This window comes from Fragaria vesca, linkage group LG1 (genome assembly GCF_000184155.1).
Source record: "Fragaria vesca subsp. vesca linkage group LG1, FraVesHawaii_1.0, whole genome shotgun sequence".
Taxonomy (NCBI): domain Eukaryota; kingdom Viridiplantae; phylum Streptophyta; class Magnoliopsida; order Rosales; family Rosaceae; genus Fragaria; species Fragaria vesca.
In genome coordinates, this window is record NC_020491.1 from 5,504,282 (window position 1) to 5,528,564 (window position 24,283).

Sequence of the window (24,283 nt, forward strand, 5' to 3'; positions counted from 1 at the left end):
TTTCATTGGCTTTCCCTCTTGGCGCTTCTTCCTTACAATTATGCCGGAGCCCAAATCATAATCTACCAACAAAAAAGTCCAACTTTAGGCCACCTGCCTCTTCTCCAAAGACTCGATCATAAACACCTTCTATAACATTCACACGCATCCCTCATGCAAAAGGGTAGGCTTGATTTCCATGAAACACCAAAGTTTCGTGCTTGAAATATTTTTTGTTCCGTTTTGCATTGATCCCAAAGTTTCTTGTTATAGTGTTTCACAGAGTGAGTGAGAGAGGGTTTTGGGACTTTGACGTGTCCTTTAACGGAAATAAGGCAGTGACTGGTTAAAGCAAACATTGAAGACAGTGCGTGTCTTGTTCTTCTACTTTGGTTTGTTGCTTTTTGTCAGATGGAAAAAGCTTTTTCATTTGGGGGTTTCTGATTCTCAGAGTGATAATGCATACTTTTTCTGGTTCTGGGTTTTGTTTGTTTTGGACAAGCTCTGGATTTTGGATGTGGCTTTTGAGTTTTGGGGTGTGTTGAGGAAGTTCTGGGTGTAAAGTTTGAGTCTTGGTGTGGTTGAGTATGAAGGAGAGGAGGAATTCACTGGTGACTGGGAAAGTTGTGGTGGTTGCTGTTAAGGCTTTGAAGGAGATTCCAAACACAGCTCTGGTGTGGGCTTTAACTCATGTTGTGCAACCTGGAGATTACATTAAGCTTTTGGCAGTTGTTCCTTCACATACATCAAGTAATCATACATTCATACTTGTCTTAATTTCTTTATCTGAAGAAAAGATTTTGTCTTTAAATTTCAAAAGACAGCATGTAAATTGCAGTTCATGATGGTTAGCTTGATTAAAAACTTGTATTTTTCAAATAATTGATAAGAGGGGTCATGGTTAAGTTGGTTAGTTCAATTGATTGTTTGATATTGCTCCTATTTTAGGACAGCAGGCTCAAGTTAATTGTTTAGGGGTTCAATTGCTAATTATATTATATACCTGTATAGTGAGTTACTGACTAGCCAACTATCTGGTTTGGCATGTCTAAGTTGGCTATTCTATGAGAATTTCATATTTTGGCTCTGTGAGAATCAGAAGTTCTGTAATTATAAGGAACTTTTAGTTATTTGGCAGTATGTTATCCACCACTTGTTTTAATTGCTTGTTGGGCATTCAAAACCTTCCCTGTCATGCTACTTCTGACAGAAATACTCCACAGATTTCAAGATTTAGTGAAACCGGGCCAAGATGAACAATGCATAAGAGTCCTGTGTTTGTTGGAATTTTACCCTTCTTTGTATGCTTGGATTTATATGAACTTGGGAGGCCAAAGTTGATACTGATGAAATCATGAAAACTCCATATATCAGGTAATAGGATATGGGACTTTGCACGATTCACCAGTGATTGCACCAGAAGTCACCATTTGGCTCTCACAGGAACCATTTCAGATCAGAGGGATGAGATAGTGAACTCATGCTCTCAGATGGTGCAACAGCTCCAAGATGTTTATGATCCAGAGAAGGTTAGTATATCAGTTTAGTGTTTACTCCTAGTACTTCATATCTAATATTAATCTCTTCCCACTTTGTCTTCACAGATTAAGATCAGGATAAAAATCCTCTCTGGCTCACCATCTGGTGTTGTGGCTGCCGAAGCGAAGAAAGCTGAATCAAACTGGGTTATATTGGACAAGTAATAAATTCAATGCAATCTTAATTTCCAGTTCACTTACTCGTACTATAGCTGAAGACATTTTATTACAAGGCATGCCTTCTACATGTTTGACAACGCAAAATGGGATTGTTGGTTGATTTCACAATGTTAATCTTTAGTCCACACTTGTTGTGCATAAAACTCTTTTATTTCGCTTACCGCCTGTTCAAGTTATAAGTTTTGTTGTTGTGCAGACAATTGAAATATGAAAAGAAACACTGCATGGAACAACTGCAGTGCAATGTTGTGATTATGAAACGATCTGGGCCCAAGGTTCTTCGCTTGAATCTGGTTAACTCTACAAACAAGGAACCTGACGTGGCTTGCCCTTCATTGTATAACTTAGAATCATCACCAGAACGCCTAAAGAACAAGTTTGCACAGTGGAATATAAGTGGAGGGCCACCTGTGACTCCTACTGGTAGTTTTGACCATGAGTCACCACTGACGGCAACTGATATGGGATCATCGTCCATATCAAGCTCAGATATGGGGATTGAATCGTTACATTCTGGAATTGTCCGGAGATTGAAGCAAGAGTTTTCACATACCAGTGAAGGTAATGAGAATTTGAATGAATCTGACAATGAGATAAACAATGAAAAGACAAGTGCTTATTTAACGAGTTCATATTGCCAGCCCTGGATGGCAGATTATCTTAGTCCTGATGGCGAATTTTCTAGATATGGGGCTGGAGGTCCAGAGAGTTTTTATGATAAATCTATCATTTCAGCATATGGAGCCTTGCTAGATAAGTTCTCTAATTTAAATCGAGAGCCAGATGTTGGAGTCCTGAACTATAGGCTCGATTTGAACTTGAGTAGAAGTGTACGTGAAGCAATTTCCTTACCTAGAAATAGAAATTTACCTTCTATACCTCCTCCGTTGTGCTCTGTATGTCAGCACAAGGCACCTGTCTTTGGCAGTCCTCCGAGGTGGTTCACATATGCTGAGTTAGAACTTGCTACATGTGGTTTTTCAAAAGCCAACTTCTTGGCTGAAGGTGGGTTTGGCTCCGTACATAGAGGTGTCTTACCACATGGTCAGGTAGTTGCTGTCAAGCAGTATAAATTGGCTAGTTCTCAAGGAGATCAGGAATTCTGCTCAGAAGTTGAAGTGTTAAGCTGTGCACAGCATCGCAATGTTGTGATGCTAATTGGATTCTGTGTGGAGGATGGAAAGAGGTTGCTAGTATATGAATATATCTGCAATGGTTCTTTGGGTTCTCATCTATATGGTAGGTTCTCCACTACTCCTGGTTGATGTAAACTTGTAAATAGCCATATGCATGTTCAATACCTTTTTACAAGTTATGTTTTACTCATTCCTGTGGAATGGCAACACTAAAATTTGCAGGGAAGGACCAACCTTCATTAAAATGGTTTGCACGACAAAGAATTGCAGTTGGAGCAGCTAGAGGATTGAGATACCTTCATGAAGAGTGTAGAGTAGGTTGCATTGTACACCGTGATTTACGACCTAACAATATCCTTCTGACCCATGATTTTGAACCATTGGTATGTCATGCTCTTCTCATCTTCGAGGAAATTCGATTACTTTTTTTAACCTGCGCATGTTGTAATTGATGAATCACACCTTGTGTGAGTACTGTATCTCTCTGTCAAATTATATGTTCATTAAGGATGAAGACTCTAGCATGAATCAGTATGAGTGACAATTAACCACTTCTGACTTCAGGTTGGAGATTTTGGACTAGCAAGGTGGCAACCTGACGGAGATATTGGGATGCAAACAAGAGTAATTGGAACATTTGGGTAAGACCATAGGACTTAAATCAAATGTACATGTTATGAAATATCAACTTGATAAAGAAGTTTTACTAAGTGAGAATTCTTGTATAACTGTAGTTACTTGGCTCCAGAATATGCTCAAAGTGGAGAAATTACGGAGAAAACTGATGTATATTCCTTTGGGGTAGTACTGGTGGAGCTTGTTACGGGACGCAAAGCTATGGACATAAACAAGCCCAAAGGCCAGCAGTGCCTCACTGAATGGGTATGTATGAGTAAAGGGAACTATGGTTTGAAAATGCAGCATCTCAATTCTCATATAGTGGCTAATATTCAAGAAAAAGAGATACATTCCTTTAGTAATTCTTTTGGTAAATACTTATACTCATGCTTGTGGTGAGTAGGCACGACCTTTGCTAGAGAAACACGCCATTAATGAAATGATAGACCCCCGGTTAAGCAACTGCTACTCAAAGCAAGAAGTTACTAACATGCTGCGATGCGCTTCCTTGTGCATCAGGCGAGACCCTCAGTCCAGGCCTCGAATGTCTCAGGTATCAGTTGATCGTTGATGTTAGCACTCATTGCCTCTTCAAATTCATTTCTTCCCAGAATCAATGAAAAAATATAATCTCATTCTTATGGCTTGTTGTATATAGGTGCTTCGGGTACTGGAAGGAGACGACATTGCCATGAACTCCAAATCATTCTTAGATAAAGGGGGTTGCAATAGGACACTTTTGTAGACAACCCAGATGATACCCATACATTTTTGTGTACTTCATATCAAGAATAAGAAGCATAGTATAGTTATGTATAGTTCTACGTAGTACATAGTTGTTTAGAGATATCTGTCTGTAATCAGTCTCTTACAAAGTTACAAATACCCCTTTCCTTGATTGTTAGCTGTTCAGAGATATCTGTCTGTAATCAATCTCTTACAAAATTACAAGTACCCCATTCCTCACTTGATTGTTAGTTCATTTCCTAACAATCTTCTCAGCTTATCTAACATTAGTAGAAAACCAAATCTCCATCAACATTACCCAAGTTCATTGCCGCAATATTATTTTTCTTGAAAAAAACATTGCCTATATAAGATGATTGAGTTTCACTTCAGGGACGGAAGATAATCGTTGCGCATAGTCGATAAATGACCGAGTCTTTCATTTTGATACATTTAAGGGTTGTAACCTGATACTATTGCTTTTAGGAAAACTGATGATGTGCATTGATGTATGCTATATGAAGACTAGACAAGGTTTGGTTTCCTTTCTAGTGAAGATTTATACTGTGACAATTCTCGCTATTTGAGAAGATTCAGATGCATATGTTAGGGGCGGATTTTTCAGGTCCTTCGAACAACCGTCTGGTGCGAGCGTGCCAACACCTTGAGGAGATGTGTCTGTCTTAATCTTGTTCGTTCACGCCCTTCTCTTGACTTCTCTTCAAACAACTGTGAGCAAAAACGGTCAATCCTACTGCTGGAGTTCTTCACAATGATCTAGGACGGTTCTTGAGGATTTACTTCAGTGACAAATACAAATAAAATAAAGGATATTTGCTAAGGATCGCTCCTTAACAATAGGATGGACTTGTGCTCGTGATGAGGCTTTATGAATTGGGTGTGGACTTTTTGCTCGCGATGAGGTTTGGTGAGTGAAGCGGGATTTGCTCGCGATGAGGCTTTGGTGGTGCTCCCTGGTAGATTGGGTGCTCTTTGCAGTGATACAGAGTTTTCTCATTCGCCGAGAACCTCTCTATATATCAAAGCAAATCTTCCGTTAGTAATTACCTAATGAGAAAGAAATGTATTTACTGAATTGAACCGCATGTATCGGTTCACCTATCAGACCAGATACGATGTTTAGGTAAAGATATTTACCTCAAATATGATTCTTGGAGAGCTTCTAGACGTGGATATCTTCAAATACAACCAAGGCAAGGAAACCTTAATTGATTAGATAGCACCGTGAGTCCTCTAAGCAATATAATTGCTCTTGAAAAGTCTTCTGGACGTGTACTCCTACAATCCAACTAAGGATAGTAATCTTCTTATTGTAATATAGTTGGACTTGCATGCCTTGGACGAGTACTAGCCATACCATTCATATAAGGAATGTAATCCTTGATTACGTCAAAGATCATGCACGGCTAGACTTCTTCTTGGCAATTAAGGAATCGCCGGGGTAACTTATGTACATGACGTCCAGATTCCATCTCCTCGTGAGATCTTGCATGAATAGCTCAATCTTGGTAAACAAACAATCCTCTATTAATTACCAGATTCATGATATATCGATAATAACCAAGATTTACACCAAGATCTCTTGACCTCCAAGATATGCTTGACTTAGCCTCGATAACAAATATCTTCATAGATACTCGATCATATCCACGACGAACCACATAACTAGTTCAACACGCTACATATCCAAAGGAGGTAAATTTACCCTCAAACAACATACATACCATACAAGAATTCACTTTAAGATCAGCTTGCCAACCGTTTCGGGTAGATTACATTGTGCAATTGCATTCAAATTATGAAAATGAACAGCTTTTAGTGTAACATTGACCTTGAAGCACATATTTGTACGTGATTTGTTCTGCGTTTTTTCGGTTTCATAATTGGGGGTTTTTCTTATTACTTGAATAATGTTTATAGTCCTAGATCTCAATTGATGTGGTAGTGCCTCATCTGTTTACATCTAGGTTCATTTTCAATTTCTCCTTCTGATAAGACACATCCTATCATTTTGAAACTAAAAAATTTGAGAGGAAGCCTTCCATTTTGGAATTCTCTCAGCTCTCAGTATCCATTGGTTTACTTCTTGATTTTGATTGCAGATAATCAATTGAAGGTCATATTGACTTTGATTATAAAAACAAAATGCTAGCTGTTCAATCTTGTGACATTCGACTACAACATCTTGGTTTGCTTCAGGAACTGAAACTAATAATCCAAGAAGTTTCTTCTTTTCTTTTCTTACACGGAGCTAATATGAATATGAATATGGGTGGTACTAGAAAGATGAATTCCACATTAACCTTTCATTTACAATCTCTGATACTCATTCCACCAGCTTAATTTCCAAATTCCTTGTGATCTATGTTAGGATTGACTTCGAATTTTCAAAACCTAACAAGGTTTGGTAAACCTTAAGAATGATAGAACTTTTTCAGTGCGTCCAAATAGTTGGAATTTTCCAAGTTTCCTCATCTGCATAATAAGATTCTTTCTTAAACTTTGACTCGGAAAAAGAACAGCAGGACACTTCTGCAAAATCAAATGTTATTCTATGGTAGCAGGAAGAAATGGAATAAAATTAGACTAAACTAAAATCATAGTTTATGCTCAATATATATTGAAATTGACAGACTTTAAGTACCACCAATGTTCTTTTTCCTACTATTACTTATTGTGAGTTGTGACTGCTGATATGAAATTATATTTTGTACAGAAAGATGCTGAGTGCTTGTACATTGTATATTCCTCTACTTTAATTAGTACTACAAACTATACTGGATTATGGCATATGATGTAATGTTTAGCACTGATAATGGCTTTGTACAACTAATGCTATATATAATCTATCTGATATGAAAATGAGACTTAATTAAGGGCAAATGCGCAGTGCCTAAATAATAATGAGCAGTTGAGATCCTTAGATTTGATTATGACCCATGTTGAAACCTTGTCCGTTCTTTCAAAATTTTCCTTATTTGAACTAATCACAACGTAATATGCTCCTTTTTTTTGCCATGTTATCTATGAGTGGCTATTAGGGTTTTCAAATGCCGGCCATTCTCTTTATTTCCATTATTCTTTGTATGAAATTTTGTTAACAGAAATATCCATTTGAAAGTGCTCCACTTTCTGCTGATTACAATAGGCTACCGTAAAGTGAACATGTATTTGAAATTAAGTTGATGATCATGCATGAGTGGCTTGATTATTCTTTAGATTTGATGCAGTGCATTTTTAGTACTTCAGCAAACTCAGGCTGATGGTACACTTATGGCCATTAATTTGTTGTTTGTAAAGTTGATGCCTTTTGAGTTGGTGCTGAAGCAATTATGGGAAAAGAAATTGGTTTCCAATCAATCTTCATCAAAATATTATCTTTAACAAGAAATTAACTAAATGATTTAGCAAGTACACCAAAGAATCAAATATATGCTTTAATAGTAGTTCATCTTTGTGCAACTTGGTACTTATATTTATATTCCCTTTGAAGATGATCTCAAGCTCACCAATTCTTGAAGCAGATAGAGTAGCTCATATAGGTTAGAACCACCATACACCCTTTGGCAAATCTGAAGTGCTCGATCAATCCAGTAGTGCTCTACCTTTGTCTTTCAATCCCTATGATCCGTTGAAGAATGGAACACAGTGTCTCCAGCTTCACAAAAGATGATGATCGAGAAATGATCAAGTAACACCATGCATGCAATAACCTTTGTTCGAATTAGTTACTTAATTTTATTGGCATTTCAATAGAATTATAGAAATGATCGAGTGTATGAGATTGGAAAAACTAAGCATTATCAGTTAAAGGATATCAAATCTTCTATTATTATACATCGATTATGGTCTATCTTCAACTCTAGCTAGCTTCTTATAATCTGTTATGAAATAATTAATATGGATATCAACTTCTTTCTTAAATTTATGATAAGAAAAACTAAGCAAGTGACTTATAATTGTGCTTAGTCAAACAAGAACAGAAAATTTCCCAGGGACGCAAGGACCATTATCCTATTGTTTCATACGAGGAAGATTCCTTGGTGTTAATAATGCCAAATGCGTCCCGATAATACTATGAATCAAACTGGAAGTGTTTCCTGGTTCAGATATAAATAAGGACTAAACAATTTACAACTAGCTAGGGTTCCTACTTGGATTACTTAATTTTTCCAACTAGCTAGGTATAGCTTGAAATCCTCAACAACTATTCAAGTTGGCTCCCATGTAGATAATAATAACAATTACATTACTAAGTAAAACACAAGTAGGTGGGTGAAGATGTGTATACATATTCATATGTTATATCTCAGTCTTTTTTCTTTTCTTTTCTTTTTAACTTTTTTATTAAATAACTCACACACCCTACATATGTGAGTGGAGTTTGAACTCATGACCTCAAAGTTATTATTAAACACCTTAACCAACCAGTCTACAGCTCACCGAAGATATGTTATATCTCAGTCGTCCCTATCTTGATTTTGAATAACATACACACATGAACGGGAGATATGGTCAAGTAAGAGACAGATGTCGAACAGTGTTCATTTCTTTCAATGAAAACTGACAGAGATTGGTAATCAGCTGCCGAATACAGAGATACACGTTTACTTGCTATAACTCTTCAAATCAATTCCCTGATTGATCGATGATACAGGATAGATTTTGATGAGCAATTTCGATTACCTGCAGCAATGATACTGATAGTGATAATGATCGATACGTTTGTTTTATGTATTTAGTCGACCTATTTGAATGGTTGCTTAATTGAATGCAAGAGTACGGTTTGGTTTGTAATTCCCTGATGAAATTGTATCTCGGTGTCTTAATCATGCATGTTAAGAATTTGGGGATAATTGACTTATCAGAAAGAAAAACCTGCTAACTTTCTTAAATTTAGATGGAATGTACGTACTAGCTATATATATCAGGCCAGATGTGGAGCGGACGTCCGTCCGTTCTCCACCCTCCGGTGCCAGCAACGGCGCGCCTCCACCCCAGAAGACTCCAGCAGCGTCCCCGACCACTTTCCCTCTCCGGCGAGTCCGTTCTTTTCCAGTTTTCTGGCGAGATCACCCAAAACTTCAAACAAAGTCGATCTCACCGGAAACTGGAAAAAAACGGACTCGCCGGAGAGGGAAAATGATCGGGGACACTCCTGGAGTCCTTTGGGGTGGAGGCGCACCGTCGTCGGCACCGGAGGGTGGAGAACAGACGGACGTCCGCACTTTAAGCCGAGTGTGGGCGTCCGCTTCACATCCTCTATATATATATATATATATATATATATATATAGACACACACACATATGAAATTGATCGAGTACTCAATCATATAGCTAGTACATGAAACTTTGATATTTTTCATCCACCATTTTTCCAAGATATTGGCTCTCTCTCTTTCTCGATATAAGATTAATGGAATTAAATACGTATACGAAATACTAATTAATTGACGGCCTTACATGAAAAGGAAATTTTAAACAACAAAAAGGGTCCCAAAGTGACGAATGAACGTAGTATGCTACAAACTCCAGAGGACAAAAGCTTTCCTGTATGAGATAAGGTTTTTTTTTCAAGAGAGATAGAGAGATAGTTATAGTACTAGTTCTCGTTTTATTTAGAACCCAAGTTGGAAAATATCCAACAATAAACAAAATCCATCCAATCATCTTCTCTTGGTGTGCATCCATTTTCATAAACCCCACCCCCATCATCATATCATATATACCACCAAATTATCATCTACCTCTCTACTTATTCCCATTCCTCTCTTCCCTCTCTATATCTCTCTCTCTAGTTTCGTTGGATTTGGAATTGTGGTGTCGGCCGTTAATAGTGTGAGAGAATTTAGTTAAGGAGGTTGTGATTAGTGCTAATTGTCTCTTCAGAAATGGGCAGAAAGTGCTCGCATTGTGGAAACATAGGCCATAATTCAAGGACGTGTACAAATTTCAGAGGCAGTTCCGCTGCTGGTTTTGTTGGTACTACTCCTCCTCATGGATTCAGGCTCTTCGGTGTTCAAGTTCATCATCATGATCAGGTGTCTTCTTCTGTATCTTCGTTTAATGCCATGAACATGATGATGAAGAAAAGCTTTAGCATGGATTGCTTGCCCACATCTTCAGCTTCATCCTCATCCCCATCTTCTTCAAGGATTTCCATTGATAATGAACATTCCGATCATCACAAAGCTCCCATCGGTTATCTCTCTGATGGCCTCATATGTCGTGCTCAAGACAGGAAAAAGGGTACTTACGTTTTCCTTAATTTCTTCTTACTGTTCTTTATTAACCATAGCTGGATTTGGTATTTTTTTTTTTTTTCATCTGTGTTTTTGAAAATATTGACAAAAGAATAATTTGTATCCTAGGAGTTCCATGGACAGAAGAGGAGCACAGAACATTTCTGATGGGGCTTGAGAAGTTAGGGAAGGGGGACTGGAGAGGAATCTCTAGGAACTATGTGACCACCAGAACACCAACTCAAGTTGCGAGTCATGCTCAGAAGTATTTTCTCAGGCAAGCAACTCTCACCAAGAAGAAGCGTCGTTCAAGCCTCTTCGATATGGTACATACTAGCTTGACGAACTTTATTATTACTTGATTAAATCTTACAAATGGAAACTATAATTGATTTTCTGTATGCTATAATTGTATTTATGACAGTTTGGGGGCAATAACAGTGATCCACAATCCAAGCCAAGTAGTACTATCGATCCTGCGCAATGTGTTAACAGTAATATTCCATCAAGCCCTCAACGTCAAAGTAATATTATTCAGCTTCAACTTAGTACTACCAATACATCTGCATCACAAAATCTAAAACTATCAGATCATCATCAGCAAAAACCAGCTGACTACAGCAGTTCTACTCCTCCCTTAGGCAGTTCACATGATCGTGATCGTGTTCGTGATCGCACTATGCCTGGATGGATTTACGGGTTGATTGATTCCCAGCTGAAATATTCAAATGCAGTATTTTCATCATCAGAACCCAGTAATATACCACTACCACCGTCATCATCAGTAGTACCAGATCATCTAGAGCTGACGCTCGCTTCGCCGGTTAGGCCTTTGGATTTAGATCAAAATAGATTGTCGTCGTCATCATCCCCAACATCTGGTCCTCTCCACAATACCGGACCTATTAGTGTTACTTGATCCCATAATTATTGTAACCATGAAGAAGATCGATCATTTTTGACGTAAGAATCCTAGCTAGCTATAGCTGAAGAGGATCAAGAGGAACATGTTCATGGGGATCTTTTACTTATAATATGAAGCTAGTATGTTCTTAGTTTCTTTTTTCTATCTTATTTCTCTTCAATAAACGGATCATGTATCCATGACGTACATCATCATGCATGGTAGTAGTAATTGCTAGCTCTCTATGTTAATTTATGGTTCTTGCGCTAACCATGTATTTTTGTTAATACAAGTTACAATTATTGGCAACCTCTATATTTAATCCTTCATTTTAGAAATAATTTATTTGGACTAATCAAATTAAGAGTAAGTGATGGAAGACAACGTTTCTCTAAACTTCTAAAGTCTAAGCACTACCTGTTAAGGATAATGGCATCTTCCTCATGACTTGTTTGAGAAACTCAAATTGGATACCTCACCGGCCATATATTATTGGAGTTTCTGTTCGAGGTTTATTTTAAGCATGGACTAAACTAGTTTTAACAAGTTTTCTAATTGACAAGCAACAGAGATAACCAACCAATTAATCACCTCCTAGGAATGGACAGGTCTGACAAGTGACAACTAGCATCATAAACATTGTACAATCTATGTTTAAGTATGACTCACCTGCACAAGTTTGAGCATGCCAGAATTAAGAAGTAATTAAGATCGATCTAGCTAATTAATGTTTGTTAAAACTAGCTGGGGATTAGCTAGGAGCATTCGACCTCTTACTTTTAGCAGCATAATGTTTATAACTGCTTACTTACTCAGCTAGGGACACTTTGCAGTAGTGAAAGGCATTACAGGCTGCTGGTACGTACGTACATGAATAATTAGGGTACGTGAATAAATACCCAGACAGAGACATTACAGACGTTAGGAAAATGCCAAATGAGTCATATGGAAAAACTTCTACAGAACTCTGAATCGGGACCTCAATTCATGATCTGGGACAATGATCGAGACCTGGTCTGTATTTTAGCCCCATTCTAAGAGCAGAAAAAGTATGCAGAATTCAGTGATTTCTGTGTAGCTTCACCAAGATAAGTTACTGTTCTGGTTTGGAAATGCATCGATCTCTTGACTTGCTGGAAGTCAATTAATATTATGCAATGAGGAAACTGAAGTCCAAGTTCAATATATCAATTGTAATATAAATTGCAGCACTAGTTCAGATTGCAGAACACTATGGACTAAATGGCCGGCCATATAACAAGTCCTGAAACCCAAGACTCTGGAAGATTGAATATTTCAAAGTCTTGAAACTAGTCTGTGAAATCTTTTAATTCCATGACAGCAATTTAGTTTTGTTTTAATTCATATATCTTTGAGGCTAGGGACCATATATATAATGTTGGAGAATTTTCTTCGATATCTGTCTAAGGTTTTGGATGGACCTCCAGAAAATCCATATCCATACATACATATATAAGATGAATCGATTAAAACGACAAAGTGTTATCATTTTAGTTCTGTGACAACACAGCTTACACATACATCTCGTCGACCTATGGATATTTACTTTTAGGATAAGCAAGAAATGAAGCTAGTCCACAAGCTAGCTCAAACAGCATCGCATTCTAGGAGTTTCGATTATGTATGATCTTGTCTAGCTATAGTAAAGTTAACAGCTTATAGATTTTGTATCTTTGTATGTCAATTCCATTAAAAGGGCTAGCTACAAGTTCAACTCGGGTTACATCATAGAAATGGGGTTATTACAAGCTCACGAATCCTTCTTTCTCCAAGTATAAACAGGTCTAAAACAGATAAGAAGAAATTCGAACTCTTTTAAATACGTATGTTTGTATGATGTATACGAGTTGAAAGAATATATCAAACATATCTCATACTTGATTGGCCACGTATAAAGAAAATGAACGAGTCTCATACTCTTTTAAAATACAATTTGACATGCATATGAATACAAATACTTCTTGTTATACTTGAATATTGGTACTGATATTGTAGAATTTAGTTAGATCTTTTCTGTCTGTATGTCTCTATTTGTGAATACGATATGTGATATATTTATCATCACTTTTAAATTACAGGGACATTTCAACCAACAATAATGTTATGTCTTGTTTAATACCTGTAACTATCTCTCTGTGGTGTCCAATTATTTGGAACCTCACCCAATTAGAACCCACATATTAATGTTCACATGAATCATGTGGAGGAGGATAGGACTTTGTTTCTTATAGCAGATGAGTGCAGATAATCGTTTATCTATAACTATAAGATCCTTACCTATATATTTCCAGATCTATATATAACCACATTTATGTCGACATAGTATTATTGGATGTTCGATTCAGCTGCAAAAATCAAAATGATCGACTTCAGGTGGCTTCAACTTGCTGTATACCATTGTATTTGCTATATTTCAACTAGCTAGATTGTTCACTAGCTTCTTGGGTAATGTTCGTTTCTTCATTGCTTATTTGAATCATTTAGGCTTAAATCTAAAGCATAATTTCTTTTAGCTAGAACCCGTATTTCATAACTAATGTCCTGAGCTAGGTCATGATGAATGCACATAATGTGGTATTTGATGTCATTTCATCATCAGGAATTGAATAACAAAACTATAGTGATTACGTGACGCTTTCGAACTGACGGATCAGATTCATATCAAGAGTGAGGTAGCTCATGTAGATATAGTGACCAGCTACGTGAGGGTGATCATCGATCAGCTTCAAAATTATAAACTAAGATTGGCGTACCAAGTAGTTAAGGGCTAGTGAACAATCTATATCAGTTCAACGTGGATTGCCCACTACTATAGTTTTGCTGATTAAGAAATCCCCCTTGTAGATTATGTTCTCGTTGATTAGTCCTTCCAAAATATGTTTTTGCTACCTTAATCGATTAGCTAATCTGTAACTCTATCTACATATTAGAAATCGTTGTTGCTAATATTGAGTTTTAAAAATAAAAGTATTATGATGGTTCGAAGTATTGAAACTCTTAAATAAAGAACTATCATATTGTAACTTGTTTGAGATATGTTCCACATACTAATAAGTTAGTTTGTCAGTTCCAGATTCTAAATAATTTAAACATTAGAGAACACCTCAATTCTTATAAAACGAGATAGATATACATACTCGCGTATAAACTCTTATGGATGTCTTCATATATATGTTTCAAAATACCATTTGCACCCAATTGACATAGATTTTGCATGGTTTTTCCTTCCAATTTTGTCGATGTCCCCCATCATGTTTAATATGGTTGGTTATGAATGGCTAATTAATTAAGTTTTGCTTTCATATGTAGGTCAACTTTGTATGGGTTTTCTTTAAGGTACAGAAACCTACAATTATTGGTATTTTATGTTACCCGTAATTATCAGTGAGGTTAAAGTTTCGTTATCTTTCAGTTTCGGTCTGTTTTCACAATATTCACATTGTTGAAACATGAATATAGAAACTCCTCTATCTGTCATATCAAAACGTACCTAATATACCTAGCACAAATTAATCAAAGATTGAATACCGTAATTGAGGGTAGTTTTCACTTGGTCAATCACGTTGGTACAAAGTTATAATTTATCAGTTGCTATCCAAAATGTGAAATGTCTTCTAAGAGTCTTCGGGACCTCATTTCTTTTGTCAAAATTAAATTTTCTTTTGGCTTGAGATTTGACCCGATTTGTGTCGATTGAAAGATACAATTGTTTTTTTTTTCAAGTTTTGAAAACTTCATGCACAAGTGATGGAGAAGGCATGCCAAGTTTTTCTTGGGGACTCGCTTTTCTACAAAGCTAGTGCAATCTGTAATGCAAGCGTGACTGATGATACAAGGGGGGCCTATGATAGAAAGCTGAACTGATGAAATTGCCAATTAAATCATTGAAACAACACAAAACTAAATCCTCACAGAGAGAAGAACTGTGATTATATTGCAAAAGGAAGAATCCGTGATACATTGTAGATTGGAAACAACACTGATCTACTACGGGAATCATAAGCAAGAAAGGTGAGCAAAAACAAAACAAAAATTTTTGACCTCAGGAAGGGCCGAAGGGGGCAAAGGGGATAATTTACATTGCCAAATGGACACTATTTTACAACATAAAAGTTACCGAGCATGCTGTTTCTTTCTCGGTCTCAATTAGTATTTCATGATTCACTCTTGCTCCGTCAGTAAGATCACTAAGATGCATGGAGGGTAGAGGCAACAGTGGGGGAGCTTTGCCGTATACACACTTTCAGTTAGTCAACATCCTTCTGAAATACCCGTCCTTCTGAGTATACTATTACCACAAAGGATGAAAAGTGCAATTTTCTGGCCAATGTTGTATTTGACATCATAAATGATGAGATTCTTGGACCAAGAAAGAAATGCGCTTAGCACTATCTGAGCGAAAGCTATCTCCTTTGTAGCCAATCTGGGAGGAGAAACCATATTTAAGATACCTCAATACATTTGCTCCAATAAGAACTATGCACAATTGTAATCAGAGACACATTTCTGAATGGTGAATATTTATCACGCATTTAAGTGCAGATCATTACCTCACTCAGGCTATCAGGGGAGAGCCACCGTAGCGACACCCCAAGATGAACTACAGCAGGAATCATCTTGAATAGCAATGGTGTAGTGACCTGCGTTATTACAATATAAAAATCAACAGTTCCAACAAATATTAAATGAAAATAATGGGAACTGTGGCTATTTCCAAAACCAAAACTGAATGGAAACTGCCTATTTCCAAAAGTAGATAGAAAAGGTTTAATTACAGTAACAGGGAGACTTTAGGAGTATCAGCGGAAGGAAGATTGTTTGCAAACTGTGCCACATATCATAAGTAATATATATCATAAATAGCTAACATACCAGACTAAGAGCTGTTGTGCCTAGAAGTAACACATACAGTTTACCCTGCAGCAGTCATAGAACCTTCAGTTACAATGTGGGAAATGTAAAGAAATTAACTGAATTGAAAAAAAAGAAAAAAAGAAAAAAAGAAAAAAAAAAGAGAACTCTTAGAAGGGCAATTTATTACAGGTGAAACCCACCTCTACCAGATGAAGATTAGAAGCGCGACTTAGTAAAACAAAAGCAAATTCTCCAATTTGTGCCAAAGACATTCCAACCTACAGATGCAATAACATAAGGCCCCCTCCGTCAATAAAATGCATGAACTAAATGAATATAAAGCTCTTGTAGCAGTTTTTGAAATCTTACAAGAAGGGAAGTCTTGTTGTTGTATCCAAATCCCTTCACAACAGTAGCAACCACTACAGTTTTTACAACGATTACCAATATAACTGCTGCTAATAAAATATCAACATGATTCCAAAGGAATTGAACATCTATCAACATCCCAATGCTTGCAAGAAAAAGAGCAGCAAACATATTGCGAATGGGCTCAACCTGCATGACAGAACAAAGACACAAAGAAGAGCAACAAGATTAGTCTCTTCAATCAAAACATTACAATTGGTGAGAAATAGTCAAAATTTTCTGTACATTCAACTGGAAGAATCACATTCTATATGTCAGAAACTCAAGCATGATTACAGCTGCTGAATTCATCACTCCTGTTTCATTTGTGTAAAAAAGATTATCAAAATTTGGAAGCTTTGTGTTCTTTTCTTGCTCCCTCAAATATTCACTTGTTCCTAATATGGAAGTCCTAATACATGATTATCACAATTATGGGTAAAATCTTATGTGCAACATACATTATACATCGAAGCATACACGGAAGGGAAAAAGGGTGAAAACATGAAAAAAGTACAAAATAAAAAAAACTTAAATTAGGCACCCCACAACCTTCTCAAGTACATATGTACAAAAGTACCTTACCTGTTCAAGTGTATGTTGACCAAGATCAGTTGTTGATATCATCACTCCTGCTGCAAAGGAACCCAGTTCAAGACTTAAACCCAGCTTATCACTACACTGAAATGAGATAAGAAGACATGTATTAATTTGTATCTGCAGGGAGGCATTAAATAGATGCTGTAGACCTAAGGTACTTGAGGAAGGCATTTAGCCATGAACAATTAGACACCCCCACCCAAAAAAAGAACAGAAAATTTACTCATTGCAAGGATTTTAAAACAGTACGATCCTATAAGTTGTGTATATTAACTGCAATATGTATGAGGTTGTAGGTGTAAAGAGTAGGAAAAAAGACAAACCCAAGCGACAAGTAAGCAGAATGCCACAGATGCTAATTGATAGAGTTCATTAGTCTGCACACAAAAAGAAAAATATCCATGACATAATCTGTAATGTAGAGCATCAAGGTTCAGCAAAATGAGAACTAGTTACTTGCAAGAACCTGAGAAGATAGGCTTATCATAAGCTTAAGGAACCATGGTACACAAGAACGTGATAATATTGATAATGTGGCCAAAAATGTAAGCAAGACCACCAACCTGTAATATGAGACATGAGGCACTTGAGCACAATGCATAGACTTATATGCATGAAAACAAGATAAAAAATGTCGAGTAGTGTAAGCGTTAGATAGAGGCATCTATCATCTATTGCATACAACCTGTTTAATGGGACGCCTTATAATGATATTTACTTACGATTTGGTCATGGATATTATTCCTTGAAGAATACCAGAAGTACCACCAAGAACTGGAAGCAGAGCAAATAGCAAACCCACAGCACAGTCCTAGTAGGTTACAGTTTTGTAACAGTGAGCAATCATAAGTCTGAATCTTACAAGTTTTGTATATAATACTTAGTAGTGAGCTAGAACTGAAAAATTTATATGGTATCAGAACCTGCATTATAAGAGTGCCAACTGTGACTTGACCATGAAGAGCATGAATACTATTTCTTTCCATCAAGAATTTCAAAACCTGCATAACCAAAAAGATGAGATTAACAAGAAAATGTTGATTTTTCAATATCTAATATATCCTACTACCAACAACCATGCAATTTCATTTCAGAATCACCCTTCTTATAGAATAAGGAGACAAATAAAATTGTGTGTATTCCTATACAAACTACTATTTCAAAGCAGTTTAATGTCCCATAAGCATAAGCGGAAGACTATCATAACCTGTTTGCAAGGATTACAAACTGAACGGGTAATTAAATTTTATGTTCCTCAAGGTAATAACAGAAGAATACATACAGATATCAGTGCAAAGATAGTTACCACTGCTGTTGAAGACATAGAAAGAAATGCACCAACAAATACCCCTTCAGAAGGACTTCCACCACATAACTGGAAATAATATGCAGCATTAGATCATTGGGAGAAGTGGAAAAAACATGATAGACAGTATAAATAATCATAATGCATATTTTCTTAGTTTTACATTCCAGGTTGAAGTATGATCATTCGCAGTCTAATTGGATAACAAATGGATTCATGCTTGATATTCTTTTTCAAGCATTCTTTCCGCATTTAGTACGCAGCGTTGATTAAAATGCTAGACTTACTGAGGCTGTTATTCCACACAAGCACATAAATAGGAAAGTCTGCAGTAAACCTCCCAAAACAGCCACTGCTCGAACGACCCGAAGCTGCAAACTTGAAGAGGAGAGGTAGAATCATGACCTAAATTAATTGACAAACAAGAATGCACATGTGTACCACAACAGTAAGGTTACATGCTAACCTTAGCAGCTGAGAATTCTAAGCCCAATGCAAAAAGAAGAAATATCACTCCAAATTGAGCCACTGTCTCAACCTGCATGCTTGTTTTGATAAGAAAATGAAAGTAATACGTATGAAGCTATAAAATGGAAAATAAAGAACATGTTTTATGACATCTATTAATAGCGTGTAGCAGGAAATATAACCAACTTTTTCCTTCTTGCATTTTAACCTATTCCAAAAACAACCAAGAAAAGCAACCAAATACCAAGAAGTTTATAACAGTTTTTATGCATATTTGTGCACTTAATTGGAATGTAGTACATGAACAGTCAAGCAGATTGAAAAAATAATGACAAAGAATGACAAGTATAGATCCACCTAAACTGAAGTGCAAAAGACCGAACTAGTATAACATGAATATTCATGAGTTTGAATCTTCTAATGGAACAACAGTGAGCATAATCCTGAAGAAACGGCAATAAGGGAAGCACAAAAGAAAGAATCAGTCAAGTGGAATAGGAATAAAGACAACATACTTGGACCATTTCACTGACAAAACTCAAGCCTCCAGGTCCAATGGCAGATCCTGCTAGTAAGTATCCAGTAATGACCTGAAAACATTCGAAAGTAGAAGGAGAATAATTTTTGGACAAGAAGCGGATCTAGAAGCAAAGAATAAACTGTGTGCAGGTGCCAAGGACTTATCCTCCCATTCAAATTAAATAAGTAATTAAAATAAAACTTCCAATCTAAAAGAATTCAGTAAAATTGAGAAAAAATCTGTGACAGGACATACAGGTTGTCCAGCACAGGCAAAGGCAATGCCACCACACGTTGCAGAGACAATGACGACTACCAGATCTGATATTAGTCTGTAACATGAAGAAGATATATCAGCAAACCTTTTCTGCCACTTACACATGAAATTGGCAATTGAAACAACGGCAAAAAGAATTATAGGCTGACCTCAAGTCCACTTGCAGCACAGGATACTTTGACTTGAGATTGGATATAATAAAAACATTATCCTGATAGAAAAGAAAACACCAAAAAGAGCATATCAAAAATCAATTCCAAGCTTGAGACGTAAATATTGTTGGCTATTATGTCATCATCACTTTATACAAATCATCTACATTCACGTACTTTCTATGTTACTTTTCTACATTACAGTTGAAAAGTTATAATATGAACCAATGACAGGCAAGACATACCTTCCGATCAATTAGAGTAGGCATATCTTCTGCTCCATTCTCATTCTCCAGATGGAAAACATCATGAAACTGAAACGACCTAACATAAGGCTCACAAGATGTCAGCGAACTCACTTCACAATTACTATATAATACTTCTAGCCAATTCCAAGAAACGGAAATCAACAAATATATATGGTTTTCTGTTCACATTATAGAAGCGCATACTTCTCCTCCTTGCTTTCGTTTTTCTTGGACTTAACTCTAGCAACAGTCTCCAGAGTCGCCTACCAAACAAAACAACATCTTTAAAAATGCAGGCTGAGGATCACGCGAAAGCACTCACAGAAACACACACTAACTACATCCACATTCTCCGAGGATCAGCTGAGTACCTACCTGTTGTTCATTGACGCTGTTATTGAAGCTACCGGCGTCGGCAGCTGCACAAGAAGACACAATTCAATGAATCATCTATACATATTTTACAACACTTTCTTCGTCGAAAACTAAATCTACCTGTAGTGTGATATATGAAGCAGAAAAACTAAAAGAGTGCAAAAATTAACTTAGCAGCACCATAAGAATCATCCAAAGTTTCCATAATCATAATAGTCTACCAGACATGAAATCGAAAGCAAAATGCAGTACCAAAGAGAAGAAATTCAAGCCGGGAAATTCAAAATCCAATCCTCCTGTTAAGAACAAACGGAAACACTATAGAAAATGAAAAAATTGCAAAAGAATTGAAGAATATTCGGACCTTGATTCTGCTCGTTCTCCGGGAACTCGCGCTCGAGAGCCCGATCGATCATGTTAGCGAGGCTGTCGTTACTAGATCTCGCCAGCGACGAGTTCTCCGACGCGGCATTGATCTCCTCCTCCGCCACCGAGTTCGACTCGTTCGACTCGGCGGAGGTCGCGGCTGCGAATTTCAGCCGAGGAATACTGAAGAAAAAGAGACAGAGCAGAGCGAGGAGTCGGAGCCTCATTGCAGAGGCCTGGACTTTTGCGGCGCGCAGTGATACGTCGTCGTTTTGGATTTTCCCGTTGGTTTCGGAACGGAGGGAAAACTAGTTTCGGTTGGGGACGGAGGAGGAGAGCGAGGCGGTATATGTGAAAGGACAAACTTGACCTCCGAAGCAAGCCAGGCGTGGGTCTGTGGGATTCAGGTGCTTTGGATTAATCTCACGCGCGGAAGGCGGGCGCGTGTGGTGCAACGCCAGGCACGTAGCGAGCTAGGGAGGGGTTAGTTACGCGGCGCTTTGCTTGCCGTGAGGAGAAGAAGGGAGGTGAGGTGACGGCGCATGAAGGGCGATAGAGGTGCGGTTAGGTTTGCGTGTAGTCGCAAATTCTCTGAATCTTATTTTACGCGCGTTATGGCGCAACCGCGGCAGCGGGAACTGTTGGTGGCTTCATGTGCTGAGCTCGTGATACGGCACCGTTTTATATGACTGTGAGATTGTCAAATGTAAATCTAACCTGAATCATAAGTGTAAATCTCACCTTATCTCTTTTTATTTGTTTTTATTTTCGGACCTTGTAATTTTTATGATTATTTAAATAAAATTCGGACATGGGTTAAGCCTCCCAGTTAGGTTGGATTCCAAACCCTTTAAAATAATAATAATAATAATAATAATAATAAGTGTAAATCTTACATGACTCTATAGAATGGTGAAATGTAATTCACACAAGATATTTACTTTTTGTGAGTATTAATTTAAGCAGAACCAAATTGGGGTATGCCATCAGGGCATGCAAGTACGAAATATTTAACTGTAATATGCTTGCCTAGACAGACCCTTCAATCAAAGTAGACCAAGTTACTTGTACCTGCTTAGTTCCCAGTATCTTAAGCAAGGGCTGTACTTTGATGCATTCTTGGGAATGATCTTCCTCATATTTTTTTAAGGCGCAATTCAGTAGATTCTCTTTAAACTGCCAGATCTGTCTCTGGATTTCTAACTAATTCTCAAGAACTTAACTTAGATCCTTGTTAAAACTTCATTGAATTATGTGTGTAACAAAATACACGACCTCCTGCACGTACAATCACATAGATTAACTAACTGACTAAACGTTTTTCGAATTATCTGTCTAACCTAAGCTAGATTGTTAGAGTTTTATGTCTCCTAAACACTTTTTGGGTTTGGCAGGATCGCAAAGTGAGGCTAAAAGAGTTTCAGGATATCGAAAACAAAGAAAATGGTCTGACTGTGATCCAACTAATGCAAGACGTTAAGCGTCCTACCGGAAAGGTTCTACCCCCAGTTTTCCTTTGCCTGTTTGAAACGAATGGCAAATGATTCAATATCAGTATGTCACACTCAAACAGCCCCTGGTTTTGTTTAAACTGACAAATACCAAACAAAAATCAGCTGGTCAGTCTAACTTTGGTAGAAAAATATCCAATGTAATAATAAAAGGCCAGTGGGCAGACACATTTGAACACTAGGAGACTGATAGCGAGTGATGCACATGATGATGGCAAATAGTAAGTTAATCAAGCAAAGTGTTTCTTACAAAAGAGAGAAGAAATAGAACCTGGGTTTACTATAGAGATCTAAGTTGCTTGTTGATCAAACAGTTGATCAACATGTGTTGACCAAGCAATTCTATCTAATATAATATTGGTGAATACAGTAATTTCTGCTTCTATAAATACTGCATTGCAGTTACCTGTTCTCTACATCAATATAAGAGAGACAGAAGGAAATGGAGATCCCTGTCATAGACTTTGGTGAGATCAATGGTGAAGAGAGGGGCAAGACGATGGCTCTTCTGCACCAAGCGTGCGAGCAATGGGGCTTCTTTCAAGTAAAGGGGTTCATTTTGTTTTTCAAATCTAAATTGATGTCTTTTACATTTCTAATATTTTGCTTAATCCTTGCAGATTGAGAACCATGGAATCGACAAACAACTGATGGACAAAGTGAAGCAATTGGTAAATGCATACTATGAAGAAAATTTGAAAGAGAGCTTTTATCAGTCAGAGATAGCTAGAAGCTTAGAGAAAGATGATACCTCTGACAAAGACTGGGAAACCACCTTTTTCGTCTGGCATCGCCCCACATCTAACATTGAAGCAATTCCAAACATCTCAGAGGATCTTTGGTAAGTCAATTATCAATAGAAAAGCAGAACCATAACTGACACTGTAATTATAAACAGTACACTGAGTTTTATGCATGAAATGCAGCAAAACAATGAATGAGTACATAGCTCAGCTGATAAACCTGGCAGAGAAACTCTCTGAGCTCATGTGTGAGAATCTTGGTTTGGAGAAGGATGATATCAAGAATGCATTTTCAGGTAGCAAGGGTCCTTCTGTCGGGACAAAAGTTGCAAAATATCCTCAGTGTTCTCAGCCAGAACGTGTGAGAGGACTGCGTGAGCACACTGATGCTGGTGGGATCATACTGTTGCTCCAAGATGACCAAGTTCCGGGTCTTGAATTCTTCAAAGATGGCAAATGGGTTGCAATTCCACCATCCAAGAACAACACCATCTTTGTGAACACAGGTGACCAACTGGAGGTGCTGAGTAATGGAAGGTACAAAAGTACTCTACACCGTGTCTTGACAGACAAGAATGGAAGTCGACTATCCATTGCTACCTTCTATAATCCTGCTGGAGATGCCCTTATCTCTCCAGCTCCCAAACTCTTGTACCCGAATAGCTTCCGTTTTCAAGATTACCTGAATCTTTATGCCGCCACAAAGTTCAACGACAAGGGCCCTAGATTCGAATCCATGAAACAAATGGCCAATGGGAACAATGGTTTTCATACCTGAAAGGGCCAATCACATGAACATTTCTGTTTCTCACTTCATATAAGCTTGTACCTTTGGTTTTGTTTTTATAAAGTTGTTATGTCATCTACATATGATATAATTGAAAGGAGAAGAAAGGCTTTTCAGTCAGAGAAGCACTGTTCCTGAAAACTAAATTTCTCTTGCTTCTGGGAGGAAGCAATATATGTTTTATCACCTGTCTTTCATTAAGTGATGTTTTACACAAAGTCCAAAAGAAACAAAAAAAAACAAAAAATCTAGTTTCTGTACAAAGTACAAAAACTAATAGAAAACCAAGTGGTTATAATATAT

General features: G+C 37.3%; 4 protein-coding genes across 4 annotated transcripts; 3 read left to right on the plus strand and 1 right to left on the minus strand.

The window, feature by feature from the left end:
- The first annotated feature begins 102 nt into the window (after positions 1–102).
- LOC101315270 (inactive protein kinase SELMODRAFT_444075-like) lies at positions 103–4,416 on the plus strand. The gene is made up of 9 exons (XM_004287488.1): positions 103–729; positions 1,354–1,508; positions 1,584–1,678; positions 1,894–2,936; positions 3,056–3,216; positions 3,398–3,474; positions 3,568–3,715; positions 3,855–4,004; positions 4,110–4,416. Exons 1-9 carry the CDS (start codon positions 567–569, stop codon positions 4,194–4,196), a joined length of 2,079 nt encoding a protein of 692 aa, XP_004287536.1. The 5' UTR covers positions 103–566; the 3' UTR covers positions 4,197–4,416.
- Positions 4,417–9,826: 5,410 nt separating this feature from the next.
- Positions 9,827–11,609, plus strand: LOC101290800. The gene is made up of 3 exons (XM_004287489.1): positions 9,827–10,448; positions 10,571–10,767; positions 10,866–11,609. Exons 1-3 carry the CDS (start codon positions 10,091–10,093, stop codon positions 11,358–11,360), a joined length of 1,050 nt encoding a protein of 349 aa, XP_004287537.1. The 5' UTR covers positions 9,827–10,090; the 3' UTR covers positions 11,361–11,609.
- A 3,874-nt stretch (positions 11,610–15,483) lies between these two features.
- Positions 15,484–21,166, minus strand: LOC101291084 (K(+) efflux antiporter 4-like). The gene is made up of 20 exons (XM_004287490.1): positions 20,938–21,166; positions 20,574–20,617; positions 20,403–20,461; positions 20,196–20,274; positions 19,948–20,009; positions 19,778–19,853; positions 19,518–19,592; positions 19,001–19,072; positions 18,822–18,905; positions 18,535–18,603; positions 18,152–18,229; positions 17,951–18,039; positions 17,695–17,791; positions 17,552–17,605; positions 17,214–17,309; positions 16,590–16,778; positions 16,421–16,498; positions 16,239–16,283; positions 15,917–16,006; positions 15,484–15,789 (listed from the first exon to the last, which is right to left on the minus strand). Exons 1-20 carry the CDS (start codon positions 21,164–21,166, stop codon positions 15,709–15,711), a joined length of 1,746 nt encoding a protein of 581 aa, XP_004287538.1. The 3' UTR covers positions 15,484–15,708.
- A 1,699-nt stretch (positions 21,167–22,865) lies between these two features.
- LOC101291370 (1-aminocyclopropane-1-carboxylate oxidase 1-like) lies at positions 22,866–24,189 on the plus strand. Its single transcript, XM_004287491.1, has 3 exons — positions 22,866–22,994; positions 23,071–23,291; positions 23,377–24,189. Exons 1-3 carry the CDS (start codon positions 22,893–22,895, stop codon positions 23,969–23,971), a joined length of 918 nt encoding a protein of 305 aa, XP_004287539.1. The 5' UTR covers positions 22,866–22,892; the 3' UTR covers positions 23,972–24,189.
- Positions 24,190–24,283: the final 94 nt, after the last annotated feature.

Bases quoted from the DNA above. Each gene is read 5' to 3' on its own strand.
- LOC101290800 (XM_004287489.1), top strand. From the start codon at position 10,091: ATGGGCAGAAAGTGCTCGCATTGTGGAAACATAGGCCATAATTCAAGG. The intron at 10,449-10,570 runs GTACTTACGTTT...TTTGTATCCTAG, and splicing joins TGCTCAAGACAGGAAAAAGG to GAGTTCCATGGACAGAAGAG. The intron at 10,768-10,865 runs GTACATACTAGC...TATTTATGACAG, and splicing joins GTTCAAGCCTCTTCGATATG to TTTGGGGGCAATAACAGTGA.
- LOC101291084 (XM_004287490.1), bottom strand. From the start codon at position 21,166: ATGAGGCTCCGACTCCTCGCTCTGCTCTGTCTCTTTTTCTTCAGTATT. The intron at 20,275-20,402 runs GTATGCGCTTCT...GCCTTATGTTAG, and splicing joins AACGAAAGCAAGGAGGAGAA to GTCGTTTCAGTTTCATGATG. The intron at 18,230-18,534 runs GTAACTATCTTT...TTGGTTATGCAG, and splicing joins CTATGTCTTCAACAGCAGTG to GTTTTGAAATTCTTGATGGA.
- LOC101291370 (XM_004287491.1), top strand. From the start codon at position 22,893: ATGGAGATCCCTGTCATAGACTTTGGTGAGATCAATGGTGAAGAGAGG. The intron at 22,995-23,070 runs GTAAAGGGGTTC...TAATCCTTGCAG, and splicing joins AGCAATGGGGCTTCTTTCAA to ATTGAGAACCATGGAATCGA. The intron at 23,292-23,376 runs GTAAGTCAATTA...CATGAAATGCAG, and splicing joins AACATCTCAGAGGATCTTTG to CAAAACAATGAATGAGTACA.
- LOC101315270 (XM_004287488.1), top strand. From the start codon at position 567: ATGAAGGAGAGGAGGAATTCACTGGTGACTGGGAAAGTTGTGGTGGTT. The intron at 1,509-1,583 runs GTTAGTATATCA...TTGTCTTCACAG, and splicing joins ATGTTTATGATCCAGAGAAG to ATTAAGATCAGGATAAAAAT. The intron at 4,005-4,109 runs GTATCAGTTGAT...TGTTGTATATAG, and splicing joins CCAGGCCTCGAATGTCTCAG to GTGCTTCGGGTACTGGAAGG.